Source organism: Moschus berezovskii, chromosome X (genome assembly GCF_049115385.1).
Source record: "Moschus berezovskii isolate FMDL1 chromosome X, NW_MosBer_1.0, whole genome shotgun sequence".
Classification (NCBI taxonomy): Eukaryota; Metazoa; Chordata; class Mammalia; order Artiodactyla; family Moschidae; genus Moschus; species Moschus berezovskii.
Window position 1 is genome coordinate 3,544,282 of NC_142488.1, and position 19,878 is coordinate 3,564,159.

General features: G+C 40.7%; 1 protein-coding gene across 1 annotated transcript; it reads left to right on the forward strand.

The window, feature by feature from the left end:
* Positions 1-8,115: 8,115 nt before the first annotated feature.
* Positions 8,116-19,480, forward strand: LOC129535570 (odorant-binding protein-like). Its single transcript, XM_088834004.1, has 6 exons — positions 8,116-8,151; positions 9,424-9,563; positions 15,161-15,228; positions 17,457-17,567; positions 19,143-19,244; positions 19,461-19,480. Exons 1-6 carry the CDS (start codon positions 8,116-8,118, stop codon positions 19,478-19,480), a joined length of 477 nt encoding a protein of 158 aa, XP_088690130.1.
* The last annotated feature ends 398 nt before the right edge of the window (positions 19,481-19,878 follow it).

Sequence of the window (19,878 nt, forward strand, 5' to 3'; positions counted from 1 at the left end):
CAGAGGACATCAGGCACCCATAAAAGCAGCCCATTGTCTTCAAAAGGATGCAGGAAAAAACATAAAAGATAAAAAGAGAGACAGAAGAAGTCAAGATGGAGCTCCATCCTCGGAAGGGAGGCTTTAAAAAGAGAGAAGTTTCCAAACACCAGGAAGCACTCACTGGCAAGTCTGTGGCAAGCCTTGGAACCTCAGAGGGCCACATAACCAAGAGGAAAAAGAAAGAAATAATTAAAACCCACAGATTACCTTCCAAACAGTAACTCCAAGAGGAGAAGCAATGCAGACGCCTGCATCCACCATTAGCAAGCGGGGGCTGGGCAGGGAGGAGTCAGCTGAACTGCTTAGAGAGAGGACTGGGCATGAATGCCGCGAGAACCATCTGAGAGAACTAACTGGGGATAGCAAAGCAGACTGGGATAGCTTCCCTCGTGAAAAGGCGGAAAGACCTAACCTAAGACACCGCCAGCTCCACAAACAGAAAAAAGGACTGAGCAGAACGAGCCAGCTGTGATCAGCCCAAACCCCATCCTCCACCGAGACAGGCAGGGAGGCCAGCCAGAGCCAGAGGGGGCAACCGTGGCCCCAGAAACGCATCTGATACCAATCTGCAGGCTGGCTTTGCTGCTAATCAAGACTTCTTAGGCTCAGGCCGGTTGATATCCGCCTCAGAAAGTGCGTCGGTTGTACACCCAGAAAACCGAGTGGCAGGGACTGGGGAGGCCATAAGTTACAGAGACCGCACTCACAAAACAACAGGTCACCTGAGCTGCTTGGACCGGGGAAGGCACAAAACGCAGGCCCTACCTAGCCTGCACCTGTGTGGAGTACCTGAGAAACTGAACTTGAGCCGCTCAGACCTGGGAAGTGCATACAACCCAGCTCTGGCCTCGGACAGTTCCCAGCAGAGCACCTAGAGACTGTGCAGTGTAGACTGGGACAGCACACGTGCTGTGAGTGGGGACAAACCCATTTGGGCTGAGAGACTGCGAACACTCCCCACAGATGCCAGAGATATTTGTCTGCAGCATTCCTCCCTTCCCAGAACAGGACTGAAAAACTGACCCTTAAAAAGTGTCCACCACCGCCCCCTAGTGTCAGGGCTGAAATTAGACACTGAAGAGACCACCAACCAGAAGTTAAAACAGAGGGAACCGCCTTGGAAATGACAGATAGAGAAGTCTAGAGGCTACTCCAAGAATAAGACCGAAAACCAGAGGGAAGAGGCTTAGGCCGAATCCTGAGAACACCAGAGAACTCCTGACTGCAGGGAACATTAATTGATAGGAGCTCATCAAACGCCTCCATACCTACACTAAAACCAAGCACCACCCAAGGGTCAACAAGTTCCAGAGCTAGACATACCACGCAAATTCTCCAGCAAAACAGGAAAATAGCCCTGAGCTTCAATATACAGGCTGCCCAAAGTCACTCCAAACCCACTGAAATCTCATAACTCATTACTGGACAATTCATTACACTCCAGAGAGAAGAAATCCAGCTCCTCCCACCAGAACACTGACACAAGCTACCCTAACCAGGGAACCTTGACAAGTCACCCATCAAACTCCACACACAGTAAGGAAACTACATAATAAAGAGAACTCCACAAACTGCCAGAATATGGAAAGGCCACCCCAAGCAAAGCAATATAAGCAAGATGAAGAGGCAGAGAAATACCCAGCAAGTAAAGGAACAAGATAAATGCCCACCAACACAAACAAAAGAGGAAGATATAGGGAATCTACCTGATAAAGAATCTTGAATTTTGCTGGTGAAAATGATTCAAACTCTTGAAAGCAAAATGGAGTTACAGATAGATAACCTGGAGAAAAGGATTGAGAAGATGCAAGAAAGATTCCATAAGGATGTAGAGGAAATAAAAAGTCAATATGCAATGAATAATGCAATAGATGAGATCAGAAACACTCTGGAGGGAACAAACAGTAGAATAACATAGGCAGAAGACAGGATAAGTGAGCTAGAAGACAGAATTGTAGAAATAAATGAACCAGAGAGGAAAAAAGAAAACGAATTGATAGAAATGAGGACAATGTTAGAGAACTCTGGGAAAATGTTAAACGTCCCAACATTCGAATCATAGGATTCCCAGAAGAAGAAGAAGACAAAAAGAAAGACCATGAGGAGATAATAGTTGAAAACTGTCCTAAAATAGGGAAAGAAATAATCACCCAAGTCCAAGAAAGCCAGAAAGTCCCCAACAGGATAAACCGAAGGCGAAATACCCCAAGACACAAATTAATCAAATTAATAAACATCAAACACAAAGAACAAATATTAAATGCAGCAAGGGAAAAGCAGCAAATTACACACAAGGGGATTCCCATATGGATAACAGCTGATCTTTCAACAGAAACTCTTCATGCCAGGAGGGAATGGCAAGACCTACTTAAAGTGATGAAAGAAAATAACCTAACCCCTTACTGTACCCAGCAAGGATCTCATTCAAATATGAAGGAGAAATCAAAAGCTTTACAGACAAGCAAAAGCTGAGAGAATTCAGCATCACCAAAACAGCTCTCCAACAAATGCTAAAGGATATTCTCTAGACAGCAAGCACAGAAAGGGTGTATAAACTTGAACCCAAAGCAATAAAGAAAATGGCTATGGTATTGTACTTATCAATAACTACCTTAAACATAAATGGGTTGAATGCCCGAACAAAAAGACAAAGGCTGGCTAAAAGGATACAATAACAAGACCCCCATATATGTTGTCTACAAGAGACCCACCTCGAAACGAGGGACACATACAGACTGAAAGTGAAGGGCTGGAAAAAGATATTCCACGCAAATAGAGACCAAAAGAAAGCAGGAGTAGCAATACTCATATCAGATAAAATAGAGATTAAAACAAAGACTGTGAAAAGAAACAAAGAAGAAAACTACGTAATGATCAAAGGATCAATCCAAGAAGAAGATATAACAATTATAAATATTTATGCACCCAACATAGGAGCACCGCAATATGTAAGACAATTACTAACCAATATGAAAGGGGATATTAACAACAATGCAATAATAGTGGGACAGTTTAGTACCCCACTTACAACTATGGATAGATCAACTAAACAGAAAATTAACAAGGAAACACAAACTTTAAATGATACAATAGACCAGTTAGATTTAATAGATATCTATAGGTCATTTCACCCCAAAACAATGAATTTCACCTTTTTCTCAAGTGCACACGGAACCTTTTCCAGGATAGATCACATCCTGGGCCATAAATCTAGCCTTGGTAAATTCAAAAACATTGAAATCATTCCAAGCATCTTTTCTGACCACAATGCAGTAAGATTAGATCTCAATTACAGGAGAAAAACTATTAAAAATGCCAACATATGGAGGCTGAACAACACGCTGCTGATTAATGAACAAACCACAGAAGAAATCAAAAGAGAAATCAAAATATGCATAGAAATGATGAAAGTGAAAACACGACAACCCAAAACCTCTGGGACACTGTAAAAGCAGTGCTAAGGGGAAGGTTCAGAGCAATACAGGCACACCTCAAGAAACAAGAAAAAATTCAACTAAATAACCTAACTGTACATCTAGAGAAACTAGAAAAGGAAGAAATGAAGAAACCCAGGGTTAGTAGAAGGAAAGAAATCTGAAACATTAGGGCAGAAATAAATGCAAAAGAAACAAAAGAGGCCATAGCAAAAATCAACAAAACCGAATGCTGGTTCTTAGAGAGGGTAAATAAAATTGACAAACCACTAGCCAGACTCATCAAGAAACAAAGGGACAAGAACCAAATCAATAAAATTAGAAATGAAAATGGAGAGATCACAACCAACAACACAGAAATACAAAGGATCATTAGAGAATACTATCAACAATTATACGGCAATAGAATGGACAACTTGGAAGAAATGGACAAAGTCTTAGAAAAGTACAACTTTCCAAAACTGAACCAGGAAGAAACAGAAAATCTGAACAGACCCATCACAAGCACAGAAATTGAAATGGTAATCAGAAATCTTCCAGCAAACAAAAGCCGAGGTCCAGATGGCTTCACAGCTGAATTCTACCAAAAATTTAGAGAAGAGCTAACACCTATTCTACTCAAACTCTTCCAGAAAATTGCTCAGGAAGGGAAACTTCCAAACTCATTCTATGAGGCCACCATCACACCAATCCCAAAACCTGGTAAAGATCCCACATAAAAGGAAAACTACAGGCCAATATCACTGATGAACATAGATGCAAAAATCCTTAAGAAAATTCTAGCAATCATAATCCAACAGCACAATAAGAGGATCATACATCATGACCATTTGGGCTTTATCACAGGGATGCAAGGATTTTTCAATATGCGCAAATCAATCAACGTAATACACAACATTAACAAACTGAAAAATAAAAATCATATGATTATCTCAGTAGATGCAGAGAAAGCCTTCGACAACATTCAACATCCATTTATGATAAAAACCCTCCAGAAGTTGGGAATAGAAGGAACATACCTCAACATAAGAAAAGCTATATATGACAAACCCACAGCAAACATTATCCTCAATGGTGAAAAAATGAAAGCGTTTCCCCTAAAGTCAGGAAAAGACAAGGGTGCGCACTCTCACCACTACTATTCAACATAGTTTTAGAAGCTTTGGGCACAGCAGTCAGAGCAGAAAAAGACATAAGAGGAATCCACATTGGAAAAGAAGAAGTAAAACTTTCACTGTTTGCTGATGACATGGTCCTCTACACAGAAAACCCTAAAGACTCTACCAGAAAAATACTAGAGCTAATCAATGATTACAGTAAAGTTGCAGGATATAAAATCAACACACAGAAATCCCTTCATTCCTATACACTAATAATGAGAAAATAGAAAGAGAAATTAAGGAAACTATTCCATTCACTGTTGCAACGAAAAGAATAAAATACTTAGGAATATATCTACCTAAAGAAACAAAGACCTGTACATAGAGAACTATAAAATCCTGGTGAAAGAAATCAGAGAGGACACTAATAGATCGAAAAATATACTGTGTTCGAGAATTGGAGAAAAAATATTGTGAAAATGAGTATACTACTCAAAGTAATTTATACATTCAATCCAATGCCTATCAAGCTACCAACGATATTTTTCACAGATCTAGAACAAATAATCTCACAATTTGTATGGAAATACAAAAAACTTCGAATAGCCAAAGCAATCTTGAGGAAGAAAAATGGAACTGGGGGAATTAATCTGCCGGACTTCAGGCTGTATAACAAAGCCACAGTCATTAAGACAGTATGGTACTGGCATAAAGACAGAAATATAGACCAATGGAACAAAATAGAAAGCCCAGAGATAAATCCAGGCACTTATGGACACCTTATCTTTGACAAAGGAGGCAAGAATGTAAAATGGAGAAAAGACAGTATCGTTAACAAATGATGCTGGGAAAACTGGTCAGCCACTTGTAAAAGAATGAAACCAGAACACTTCGTAACACCATACACAAAAATGAACTCCAAATGGATGAAATATCTCAATGTAAGACCAGAAACTATAAAACTCCTAGAGGAGAACATAGGCAAAACACATTCCGACAAAAATCACAGCAGGATCATCCATGACCCACCTCCCAGAATATTGGAAATAAAAGCAAAAACATACAAATGGTACCTAATTAAAATTAAAAGCTTCTGCACAACAAAGGAAACTATAAGCAAGGTGAAAAGACAGCCTTCAGAATGGGAGAAAATCATAGCAAATGAAATAACTGACAAAGAATTAATCTCTAAAATATACAAGCAACACCTGCAGCTCAATTCCAGAAAAATAAACGACCCAATCAAACAATGGGCCAAAGAACTAAACAGACATTTCTCCAAAGAAGACATACAGATGGCTAATAAACACATGAAAAAATGGTCAACGTCCCTCATAATCAGAGAAATGCAAATCAAAACCACAATGAAATACCATTTCACACCAGGCAGAATGGCTGCTATCCAAAAGTCTACAAGCAATAAATGCTGGAGAGGGTGTGGAGAGAAGGGAACCCTCTTACACTATTGGTGGGCATGCAAACTAGTACAGCCACTGTGGAGAACAGTGTGGAGATTCCTCAAAAAACTGGAAACAGAACTGCCATATGATCCAGAAATCGAATTCCTGGGGATACACACTGAGGAAACCAGAATTGAAAGAGACACGGTTACCCCAATGTTCATTGCAGCACTGTTTATAACAGTAAGGACATGGAAGCAATCTAGATGTCCATCTGCAGATAAATGGATAAGAAAGCTTTGGTACATGTACACAATGGAGTATTACTCAGCCATTAAAAAGAATGCATTTGAATCAGTTCTAATGAGGTAGATGAAACTAGAGCCTATTATACAGAGTGAAGTAAGCCAGAAAGAAAAACACCAATACAGTATACTAATGCATATATATGGAATTTAGAAAGATGGAAATGACAACCCTGTATACAAGACAGCAATAGAGACACAGATGTATAGAACAGTCTTTGGGACTCTGTGGGAGAGGGCGAGGGTGGGATGATTTGGGAGAATGGCATTGAAACATGTATATTATCATATGTGAAACTAATCATCAGTTCAGGGTCGATGCATGTTACAGGATGCTCAGGGCTGGTGTGTGGGGATGACCCAGAGGAAGGATAAGGGGAGGAGTGAGGTGGGAAAGGGGTTCAAGAAGGGGAACTCATGTACACGCGGGGCAGATTCATGTCAATGTATGGCAAAAGCAGCCAATATAATATTGTAAAATAATTAGCCTTCAATAAAAATAAATTAAAGAAAAAAAAATTGCCACAAACATTGCGAAGTTTGGCCCATCCTAGGATGATCTGCAACACTGAAGATCCTTTTAACTTTACTTCCTCACTGACTCTCACGCGCTACTCTGCCTTTTGACTTTAGTTTGTCATAACTGCTCTCCCTCGGCTTTATACAAGAACCTGGCCTCCAGACCCTGACAAGATGGTTACTTCGAGACATTCGTCTACCATCTTCTCAGCCGACTGTCCAAAGTAATTCCTATTGCTTGCCTCCCCAACACCTTTCTTGGATTCACTGGTCTGTCAGTAGGACAACTAGAGAGTCCATGTGCCATGACTAAAGACCCCAGCTATGATGAAACAAAGATTTTGCGTGCAGCAACTGAGACCTGGTGCAGATAAATAAATTAATGCAGAAATAAATATGATACTATATTTTTGTAATGAAAGTCACATACACAATTACTCTCTTAAAAATAGTGGGATTGTGTTTTGTTGGTTCAACTTTAGACTCTAACTGCATTGCAACCTTGACCATGTATCCTTGAGGCAACCTGGACTTTTGAGTGGCCAAGATCAATAGTCCTCCTAGCACTGTTTAGTTAGGAGTTGTGCAATCTAAAATGTAAAAACAGTAGTTACAGAAAGAAAAATTGAAAAAAAAGAAAAAACAGAAAAGTAAAGCAAAATTAATAACTTGTTGTTAGAGGCTTCTCAGTTACAAAAATATGAATAAATTTGAGGAGAAAACAGGAAGCTGTACCAAGCAGTACTTAGCCTTATTTCGAGGGAATTACACCAGTACTGTTTTTATAAGATGGTTCTGGTTTTATTTATTATTCTATTGCCTACATTTTCACCAATATTAAAGAGAGTTGGGATGAAAGGGCGTACGAGACTTTTCAGTATAAAGCAATAGGATTTTTTTAATCAGTTTCCTTAAGAATGAAATCTTATATCTTTTCTATTCTATTTTTAATTGGTGGAGAATGTTTTACAATGTTCCTTGGGCTCCTGCCATACAACATTGGAAATCAGCCGTAATTATTCATTAATCACCCCCTTTTTGAGCCCCCTCCCCTCACCGCATCTCACCCCTCTAGGTCACCACAGAGCACCTCTCTGGGATCCCTGTTTCACCAACTTCTCATCAGCTACATATCGTTTGTAGGGAAGAAACAGAGAGGCAGATATAGAGAACAGAGTGTGAGCACAGGGAGGGAAGAAGAGTACGGCGACCAGTGGAAACCAACACGATTACTGCAACTGTTGCAAGAATCTCTGAGAAGAACTAGTGTCTAATCTCCCCTTGATTGGCAGTTAGAAAGACTTCTTAAGACGGGATGGGCCTAGGATACACTCCCAGGGGACACATGTTGGTAAGACTCCAAAAGGAAACCCTGGGAATGCTGGTGGTACAAAATAGAGATGGAAGGGTGATGATGGGTTGATAAGGGTGTTAGCTGGGATCACAGGACCACTCAAATTTATCCAAGTCAGGGACTTCTCTGGTGATCCAGTGCTTAGGATCCTGTCCTTCCCCTGCACAGAGTATAGGGTTCATACGGGTTTCATCCCTGTTGGAGAACTAAGAACCTGCATGCTGCATGGAGCATCCTAGATAAAGAAACAAACCAAAAAACAAAACAAAAAAAAAAACAAAAAACAAATTAAATTAATATCTGGGTCAATGAACAAGGAGAGGAAACGGTTTCAGGATATTCAGAGACATGAAACCTTCAATCACGCAGACTTTCCAGCTGAAAATATGACACAATAGTATACAGAGGAATGCACGAACAATGGAGATAACATGATTTTGCAACTGAAAGAAAAGAGAGTAAAAGGAGAAAATATAGATACTATTTTCGGTCCATGTGAACACGAAGGAAGTGATCCTCTGAGGATGTGAGCTGAGGACGCCCTTGAGACGACAAACTCTCCTCAAAGGTCTGAATTAAATCGAAATGAATGAATTTGATCTCCAATCAGTCGCAGGAGCAGACAGCACTGGGTCAGTTCTCACTTCGTTGACTCAGGAAATCTGAATCTCATTTCTTCTTTTCTGTACTCAGAAAAAAATAAATCTTTTAAAGTATTTATTTGACAAAAAAACAGTGAATAAAGATGAAAATAAGTAAATTTTGATTTAAAAAGATGAACAAACTGACTCACTGTTTCTGTGATCTTGAGTTAGGAAATTTGTTTTTTCCATTAAAAATTCAAAAAATTTCAAGAACTGCTGTCCAGCCTTTTTTGCTCACAGGGAGAAACAACTGAGTTAGTGAGTAAATATTATATTAAGGATTAAATGGGTTAAAGGGGGTCTGTAGAGAAATCACTGAAAATAAACTACTGATATGCCTTCTTCAGATGACTTTAAGCAGTGCATTACCAGATCGACCTCTTGGTACTTAGGAGGAAAAAAGCCCACATTGGGGCAGGAGAAGGTGACAAATACTCTGTGCTGATCTGCTCCCCACCTCAGAATAATAGGATTCTTTCCAAGGGTCTCTTTGGAAATAGTGTTCCCTTGGCTAAACCACACAGTCAATCTTTACTTTTAGAAAATAAATCTTACACTATCTCCTCCATATTAACAGAACCATGCAGAGATGGACTAAGATTTCTGAAGGGAATTTTGCTTTTAGTTTACAGGAAGATGGTTAATCCAATATGTGGCGGCCAGTAAGAAAGAGAAGATCACTGAGGGGGGGCCATTCGACGCTTTCATGCCTTACATTGAGCTTGATGAAGAAAATGGAACAATACTGCTGCACTTTTATGTCAAGTAAGTAAAAGTCACCCAAAAGGAAAACACCTCTAAACTCTGACCTGAGGGAGGGTGTCTCTCTCCCATCTGCAGGCAGCTCTCTGGCTGATGTTGAGAGGAAGACGCCCTGAGTTGTGGGGCTGAGCAGGGATACTGAGCTGGGGGGAGGGCAGTTTCCCTGTGAGCACCAGGGATTGTCCCGAAAATTCTGCGGAGAGGGGGAACCAGAAGCTCACTGTCATCAACTCATTACAGTAAAGAGGGACACAGCCGAGGGAAGAGTCTCATGTCCTGGAAACCCACAGTCCCCACCAGGCTCTTGACCCCTTCCTGCAGAATTTGTAAGAGACGTTCCCATTGAGCCAAGAAGTGAGAGCAGAGGAAGAGCACACAGTGAGCTCTGCCCTCGGGGCTTCCTCATGGGAGGTTTCAACATTACTGAGTTTCCCAAAGTCGTCAGAGCCCCTAGTGACTTTCCCAAGTCCCTTCCCAGGCGCTGCCATTACACGTGATAGCAGTTCAATCCCTGGGTCAGGAAGATCCCCTGGAGAAGGAAATGGTGACCCACTTCAGTATTCTTGCCTGGAGAATCCCATGAACAGAGATGCCTGCTGGGCGATAGTCCAAGGGTTCTCAATAGGTCAGACAGGACTGAGCAACCAACCACACACACACACAGAGATCCAAGTACCATTCATGGAATGTCCACTATATTGTAGGTGGTATGCTAGGAACATGCAAAGTATGGCAAAAATCAACACATTTGTTCAGCCATTATCTCCCACCCCACCCCACCCCACCCGAAAAAAACCAGAACATGTAAACTCAGGTATACATTGTGAGGAATAAAAGTATTAAGAACAGAAACAACTACATATTTTATGCTTGGAGATATTGCTTTATAAATATATATCACCGATTATGTATTATATATAACCATATGGTTCATAGCATCAGTTCATTCGCTCAGTCGTGTCTGTCTCTTTGCGACCCCATGAACTGCAGCAAGCCAGGCCTCCCTGTCCATCAACAACTCTCAGACTTCACACAAACTCACGTTCATTGAGACGGTAATACCATCCAACCATCTCATCCTCTGTCGTCCCATTCACCTCTTGCCCTCAATCTTTCCCAGCTTCAGGGTTTTTTCCAAGGAGTCAGTTCTTTACATCAGGTGGCCAGAGTATTGGACTTTCAGCTTAGCATCAGCCTTTCCAATGAATATTCAGGACTGATTTCTTTAGGATGGACTGGTTGGGTGTCCTTGCACTTCAAGGGACTCTCAAGAATCTTCTCCAATACCATAGTTCAAAAGCATCTATTTTTTGGTGCTCAGCTTTTTTTACAGTCCAAGCCTCACATCCATACATGACAACTGGAAAAACCATAGCCTTGACTTGATAGACCTTTGTTGGTAAAGTAATCTCTCTGCTTTTCACTATGCCGTCTTGATTGGTCATAACTTTCTTCCAATGAACAAGCGTCTTTTAATTTCATGTGTGCAATCAGTATCTGCAGTGATTTTGGAGCCCAAAAAGAATAAAGTCTGACACTGTTTCCACTGCTTCCCCATCTATTTCCCATGAAGTGATGGGACCGGATGCCAGGATCTTAGTTTTCGGTATGTGGAGTTTCAAGCCAACTTTTCCACTCTCCTCTTTCACTTTCATCACGAGGCTCTCTAGTTCTTGTTTATTTTTGCCGTTAGGGTGGTGTCAACTGCACCTCTGTGGTTATTAATATTTTTCCTGGCAATCTTGATTCCAGATTGCACTTCTGCCAGCCCAGTGTTTCTCATGATGTACTCTGCATATAAGTTAAATAAGCAGGGTGATATATACAGCCTTGACAAACTACTTTTTCTATTTGGAAACAGTCTGTTGTTCCATGTCCAGTTCTAACTGTTGCTTCCTGACCTGCATATACGTTTCTCAAGAGGGAGGTCAGATGGTCCGGTATTTCCACCTCTTTAAGAATTTCCACAGTTTATTGCGATTCACACAGTCAAAGGCTTTGGGCATAGACAGTAAACTCGAAATTGATGGTTTTCTGGAACTCTTTTGCTCTTTTGATGATAAAACAGATGTTGTCAATTTGATCTCTGGTTCCTCTGCCTTTTCTAAAACCTTCTGGAACATCTGGAAGTTCACGGTTCATGACTTGTTGAAGTCTGTCTTGGAGAATTTTGAGCATTACTTTGCTAGTGTGTGAGATGAGTTAAATTGTTTGGTAGTTTGAGCATTCTTTGCTACTCCCTTCCTTTGGCATTGGGATGAAAGCTGGCATTTTTCTGTCCTGTGGCCACTGCTGAGTTGTCCAAATGTATTGCCATATTGAGTGCAGCACTTTCATAGCATCATCGTTTAGTATTTGCGATAGCTCAACTGGAATTGCATCACCTCCACTAGCTTTGTTCATAGTGATGCTTCCATGGGCCATCTTCACTTCACATTCCTGGATGTCTGGCTCCTGGTCAGTGATCACACCATCATGATATCTGGGCCGAAAAGGTCTTTTTTGTATAGTTTTCTGTGTATTCTTGCCACCTCTTCTTTATATCTTCTGCTCTGTTCGGTCCATTTCTGTCTTTATTCTGCCCATCTTTGCATGGAATGTTCCCTTAGGATCTCTACTTTTCTTGAAGAGATCGCTAGTCTTTCGCATTATATTATTTTCCTCTATTTCCTTGCACTGACCACTGAGGAAGGCTTTCTTATCTCTCCCTGCTATTCTTTGGAACTCTGCATGCAAATGGGTATATCTGTCTTTTTCTCCTTTGCTTTTTGCTTCTCTTCTTTTCACAGCTATTTGTAAGGCCCTTCAGACAGCCATTTTGCTTTTATTCATTTCTTTACCTTGGGGATGATCTTGCTCCCTGTCTCCCATGCAATGTCACGAACCTCCGTCCATACATCATCAGGGACTCTGTGTATCAGATCTAGTCCCTGAAATCTATTTCTCACTTCCACTGTTTAATCATAAGGCATTTTATTTAGGTCATATCTGAATGGTCTAAAGGTTTTCCCTACTTTCTTCAATTTAAGTCAGAATTTGGCAATATGGAGTTCATGATCTGAGCCACAGTCAGCTCCTGGTCTTCTTTTGCCGGACTGTATACAACTTCTCCATCTTTGGCTGAAAGAACATAATCTATCTGATCTCAGTGTTGGACATCTGGTGATGTCCATATGTAGAGTCTTCTCTTGTGCTGTTGGAAGAGGCTGTTTGCTAAAACCAGTTCGTTCTCTTCGCAAAGCTTATTAGCCTTTGCCCTGCTTCATTCTGTACTCCAAGGCCAAATGTGCTAGTTACTCCAGGTGTTTCTTGACTTCCGACTTTTCCATTCCAGTCCCCTATAATGAAAAGGAATTCTTTTTATGACGCTAGTTCTAAAACGTCTTGTAGGTCCTCATAAAGCCATTCTATTTCAGCTTCTTCAATGTTACTGGTTGGGGCATAGACTTGGATTACCATACTGTTGATTGGCTTGCCTTGGAAATGAACAGAGGTCATTCTGTCGTTTTTGAGATTGCATCAAATTTCTGCATTCCCGACTCTTTTGTTGTTCATGATGGCTACTCCATTTCTTCTAAGGGATTCCTGCCCACAGTGGTAGGTTTATTGTCCATCTGAGTTAATATTCACCCATTCCAGTCCATTTTAGTTCACTGATTCCTAGAGTGTCAATGTTCACTCTTGCCATCTCTTGTTTGACCACTTCCAATTTGTCTTGATTCATGCACCTAACAGTCCAGGTTCCTATGCAATATTGCTCTTCACAGCATCGGACCTTACTTCTATCGCCAGTAACACCCCCAAATGGGCGTTGTTTTTGCCGTCCCTTCATTCTTTCTTGACTTCTTTCTCTACTGATCTCCAGTAGCATACTGTGCCCTTACCGACCTAGGGAGTTCACCTTCCAGTGTCCTATTTTTTGCCTTTTCATACAGTCCTTTTCTTTACTCATCATTAAATGTCTATGCCTAGAGCCAGAGGTAAGAAGAGATCAGCAGATTGCAAACGTTTTGGCTCTTCACGTGAGAAAATTATGCAGTCTGAATCATCTTCCAGAGCTTCCTCTCTCAGAACAGAATTTAAAACAGTTATCAGTGTCTGCATATGCAAGGAATCACGTTTTCCAAGCCAAATGAAAGGAGTTTCTCTGCTCAGATAAAATTTTTTTGTATTTGCAGTTATGTTGGATAATTGCTGTGTTCCCACTTTGTGGTTGTTTTTCAGTGAGTTCAATGCCTTTCAATTCCCTAATGACTCAGAGGGCTTCCCTGATAGCTGAGGTGGTAAAGAATCTGCATGCAATGCAGGAGACCCTGGTTCAATTCCTGGGTCAGGAAGATTCACTGGAGAAGGGATAGGCTACAACTCCCGTATTCTGGCCTGGAGAATTCCATGGAATCTATAGTCCATGGGGTCGCAAATAGGAAACATGACTGAATGACTTGCTTTCACTTTCAATGGCTGAGAACACTCACCACATTTCACTGTGGGCATTCTTTTCCAAGGTGTCTGTTTAAAAATTAATCCAGTCCCTGTAGAGTTATTTCCCTTTTAGTATTTGTTTCATGAAACTTCTTTATATGGGCCAAATACAACTTTTTCACATACATGTACATAGGACATATGTGAAGCCACGTATTCCTGTTATAGAGCTGACAATATATACTTATCATATAGTGTATCCATAAATTTCTTCATGATTTCATACAAACACATCGTGTGTACTAAAGTGTTTGCTTGTTAAGGGTCTGTGTGAGTGTGAAATATGTCTGTATACAGACACGTGTCTTTCAAGTTTAATCCTCATATGGTATTGTGATGGAGGAAGAGTGTGTGTTTAGAGAAAATTAAAGTATTTTTAAATTGTGTGATTTTGGGCTCTCATATTGTCTAATGAGGGCTTCCCTGGGGCCTCGTATATTGTGTAAGAAAGCCTGCTGGATTTCATGTTGTCTAATAAGGCCTGGTGGCTCTCATATTGTCTAATAAGGGCTTTCCCTGGTGTCTCAGAAGGTAAAGAATCTGCTTGTAATGCAGGAGACCAGGATTCGATCTCTGGGTCAGGAAATTCCCATGCAGAAGGAAATGGCAACCCAGTCCAGTCTTCTTGCCTAGAGTTTCCCTCAGACAGAGGAGGAGACTGTTCAGCTACAGTCCATGGGTTCGCAGAGAGTCAGACACAACTGAATGACAAACTCTTTCACTGTCATTGTCTAATGAATCACTGCCAGGGTTGTGACCATGCTCAAGGTTTGTCTTGATGGCTATGCCTCTCAGTTTTCAGAAACCGTATAAAGGAAAAGTTCATTCTTTTTCTTTCTTCCTAAAATTCTAGATTTCACCAGGTTTATTGCTTTACACACGACCTGTTTTGTGTCTGCGGTTATCTTTGGAACTACTAGTCAGATTTAGTGTGTAGACAAATCATCCTTGCCACTTAATTATTACTGGATCTGAGACAACATATTTTGTCTCTTTTGAAGGTCAAATTGTTCACCAGCACTGAGGTGATACCTGACACATATTCTTGGGTGACATAGAGAAAGAATCCAAATTTTTATTACGCTAATCAACCAACATGAATATATTTTGTTTTTAAGGAAGAATGGAGAATGCATAGAAAAATATGTCTCAGGCACAAAGGAAGGAAACGTTTATGCTATTGACTGTAGGTATGAATGTTTCACTGGAAAGACGACGTTCAGGTAGAAATCTTGGTCTCAGCTTTCTTCAATAACCCCATACACCTGAATTCTACTCCCACTAAAAATCAGAGGTCAGGGTCTGGATAGCCTTCCCTCAACGGAGTGTTACTCAGCTAGACCAGATCCAGTCATCCTAGCCTGAGAAGTTAAGTGGGTCTTAAGAAGCATTATAAAACAATGCTAGTGGAGGTGACCAAATTCAAGCTGTGCTCTTTAAAATCCTAAAAAGTGATGCTGTTAAAGGGCTGCAAGCAATGTGTCAGCAACTTTGGAAACCTTGGCAGTGGCCACAGAACTGGAAACGGTCAGTTTCCATTTCAATCTCCAAGAAGGACCATGACAAAGAATGTTCAAACTACGGCACGGCTGTGCTCATTTCACATGCGAGCAAGATAGTGCTCAACATCCTTCAAGTCAATATTCAACAGTACATGATCGGACAACTTCCAGAAATATAGACTTGATTAAGAAAAGGTAGAATAACCCGATCAAATTGTCAACATTCAGTGGGTCATGGAGAGAGAAAGGCAATTCCAGAAAAAACAATTTTTTTTCTGCTTCATTGACTATGGTAAAACTTTTGACTTTGTGGATCACAACAAACTGTGGAAAATTCTTCAAGATATGGTAATACTGGATTGCCTTACCTGGCTTCAGATAAACCTGTATGTGGATCAGTCAGCAATAGTGAGAACTGGACATGGAACAACAGATTGGTTCAACATTGGGAAAAGAATACAAGATAGTATATACGGTCATGCGACTTCTATAACATATATACAGAGTACATCATGCTGAGTGTCAGGCTGGATGAATGACAAACTGGAATCAAGATTTCTGGAAGAAATAGCAACAGCATCAGATATGCAGATGATACAACTTTATGGAAGAGAGTGAAGAGGAACTGAAGAGCCTCATGTTAACGGTGCAAGAGGAGACTGAAAAAGCTGGTCTCAAACTCAACATTCAACAACTCTAAGATCATGGCCTCTGGTCCCCTCACTTTATGGCAAATAGAAAGTGCAAGAGTGGACGCAGTGACAGGTTTTATCTTCTTGGGCTCGAAAATCTCTGAGGATTGTGACTGCAACCACATAATTAAAGACAATTGATACTGGGAAGGACAGCTATGACAACCCAAAACAGCTTATGAAAATGCAGAGACATCACTTTACCAACAAAGGTCGTTTTACTCAACTGAATATATATATGTATGTATATATATATATATATATAGATAGATAAATAGATAGATTTTTTTTTCTGTATTTATGTGTGGATTTAAGAGTTGGACCATAAAGAAGGCTGCGCACCAAAGAACTGACGCTTTTGAATGGTGATGCTGGAGACGACCCTTGAGAGTCCCTTGGACTGCAAGGAGATCCAACCAGTCCATCCTAAAGGAAATCAGTCCTGAATATTTTTTGGAAGGACCATGCTGAAGCTGAAGTCCCAGTACTTTGGCCACCTGATGTGAAGAACTGACTCACTGCAAAAGACAATGATGCTGGGAATATTTGAAGGCTGGAGGAGAAGGGGATGACAGAGGATTAGATGACTGGATGGAATTATCGGCTCAAAGTACATGAATTTCAGCAAATTCTGGAAGATCTTGGAGGACAGGGAACTTGGTGTGGTACAGTTCATGGGGTCATGGAGAGTCAGACATGACATAGCGATTTAATATCAACCAGAAGGATGTGGTAAACATGAGTGTATATCGATTTTGTAGGATTCTCACAGATAATTATCGACAGGTTTATGAACTGAGGTCTCGGGGTCCCGCTCACCACAACTAGACTGTACTCCACCGTCACCACAAGTGGAGAAAGCCCATGGGCAGCAGGGAAGACTCAGCCAATCAAAAATAAATAAATAAACAAAAATCAGAAAAAGAATCTGTTAGGTTTATCAGCACACTCTTTCTATAAAGCATGATAGTCTTCTCAGAACACACATTCTATAAAGCATCTTAGTAAGACTGCAAGGAGTGGCTGTTTAATTGTAGGAAAAGTTGGGGATGAGGAAAATCGTACCTCCTTCTGTTGCCATGGTTAACGGAGGCATTCTGTGCACACATGAATTGAGTGGGTCCATACAGGATGGACTGTTCTTCATGCCCGCCGTGTGCCACAATAATCTAACTGACAAGTTAAGGTTGGGCTGCTTGTATCTTTTCTCTCTCACACAGATGCGGGTCGCAATGAATTTCAACTCATTAGTGGGGACAAAAACACTCTCTTAGTGTATGTTATCAACGTGGATGGACATGGCAAGGAGACAGAACTGGTGGGATTATTTGGTAGGTATGATATTCTAAAATTCCCATAACCACTGTCATGTAACAGGTACACTGTCAGGACTTTCATTCAGAATATCAGGAGGTGCTGACAGTATTCCATATTCAGGGTGCAAGGCCTGCGTGTTGATGCTCACCAAATTAAGGATCCTGGAAGGTAATTTACCAAGAAACAGGAGGCCATAGGGTGCAGAACATCACATCAGGCATTTCACAATGATTCTTATGTGTTGAAATCTTAAAAAATGAAGTTTTACTAGAATATTTTATTTTACATATGTGAAAAATTTCAAGCCATGTCTGTAATGAGGCTGACTTTATTTCATGTTTAAAATTTTATTTATTTTTTAATTGAAGGATAACTATTTTATAGATTGTACTGTTTTCTGCCAAATACCAACATGAATCAGCCATAGGTTTACATATGGTTGTGTGAAAGTTGCTCAGTCATGTATGACTCTTTGTGACTCCATGGACTATACAGTCCATTGAATTCATCAGGTCAGAATAATGGATTGGGTAGCCTTTCCCTTCTCCAGGGAAACTTCCCAACACACAGATCAAACCCAAGGCTCCCACACTGCAGGAGAGTTTTTTACTAGCAGAGTCACAGGGAAGTCAATAGGTATATATATATATATATATTTCCCTTCCATTTTGAAACTGCCTCCTATCTCCCTCCCAACCCTCTACGTTGAGATAGAGCCCCTGTTTAAGTTCCCTGAGACATACAGCAAATTCCCATTGGCTATCTATTTTTCATATGTCCATGTCATTTTGCATATTTCTCTGTCCGTACATTTTACCGTCTCCTCCCCTCTCCACATGCACATACGTCTCTCCTCTATGACTGATTCTCCACTGATGCCCTGCAAATAAGTCCATTATCAGTAGCATCTTTCTAGATTCCATAGACATGCAGATTCCATATGTATGTGTTAGTATACAATATCAGTTTTCTGATACACTGTAAGCCTTGGAACACTTGTAAGATAAACCTTTGACCTGTTCCATGTTTCAAATGCATTGTTCTTATCAACACTGATATCACGCCCTCAAATAACCACACAGGAGCACTAAGAGGTGTGTGTGCCATGCGGACAACAGGTGTCTATTTCAGAAAAGGTTACTGGGTAGAATGGTAGGTTCATGAAAGAGTAAATCACGCCCTGTTATTATGTGTGATCAGGTGAATGTGTCCGTGGAAGGAGAGGAAGGTGGTTCCTACTAAGCCTGGTGTACAAACAGATATGAGAGGCAGGTATATACGCAAGGAAGGTGAGACAAGTAAGTAGGTTCCATAGTAGGATGGGCTTAGCCCCAAATTCATGAGATCCTGGTAAGTTTTTGGGGTCCAGCTCCTGATGCTGAGGAGTAAGGTGTCCTACTTAACCAAGTTGGACTGGGGTCAATTCTTAAGACAAAAGCACATGTTTGTGTGGTGGGAACCATTGAGAGCTCCTGGATTCTATAAGTGAACATCTGATTGTCACGTTTCATTTCTTCTTCTGTAGATTCAGAAATTTCCGTGGGTTCCCGGCTGTAGATAATTCTGGTTTTTGCTCGGTGATTTTACAGGCAAAGGAAATAATGTAGACTCGAAATACAAAGAGAAGTTCGACAACGCGGTGAGAGAAAAAGGGATTCCAGAAGAAAATGTCCTGAACTTCATCGACATTGGTAAAGGAATTAAATTTTTTGCCAGCACATACCATTCACCTGTTGTGTATAAACCAGAAAACAAGTCAACTTATTCAAAATGTCTTCTTCCACAAGTAATCTCTTTTAAGATCCGTTATTAAAACAAAGGAAGGAAGGAAGGAAGAAAACTTGGAAATGCTGGGGAATGTTAGTAATCGGTGGCTCTTTCATTTCTCCCATTTTGTTTTTCCCTAGATAACTGTCCAGAGGAGTGAAAAAAAGTGACTCTGACACTCTTGTAAGTAAACACAGTCCATTATTAACGCTGCCCTTTTCAGATGAAGCAATAAGTAACACTGTTATTTCATATTTGTGAAATGTTAGTTTCACCACTTTAAATGTATCTGTAAAGAATTTTTTGTTCAATAATGTCGCTGCTCTTGAGCCATATTATTAAAAGCACTTTGATTAATTAACGCCAAGCAGCTGTGGTGAGAGAGTCTTATCCTGCAGGAATCTTGCAGACCAGAGTCATCTGACAGAAGCAGGAATCCCCATGAGTTGGTGGAAATTATTAGTGTTCCCATGAGTCCTGACCCCGTGGTTGTCCCCACACATTCCTCCCCCAAGAGAATCGGTATGAAACAGAGCTCTGCTTCCCTGAAGCAGGGCT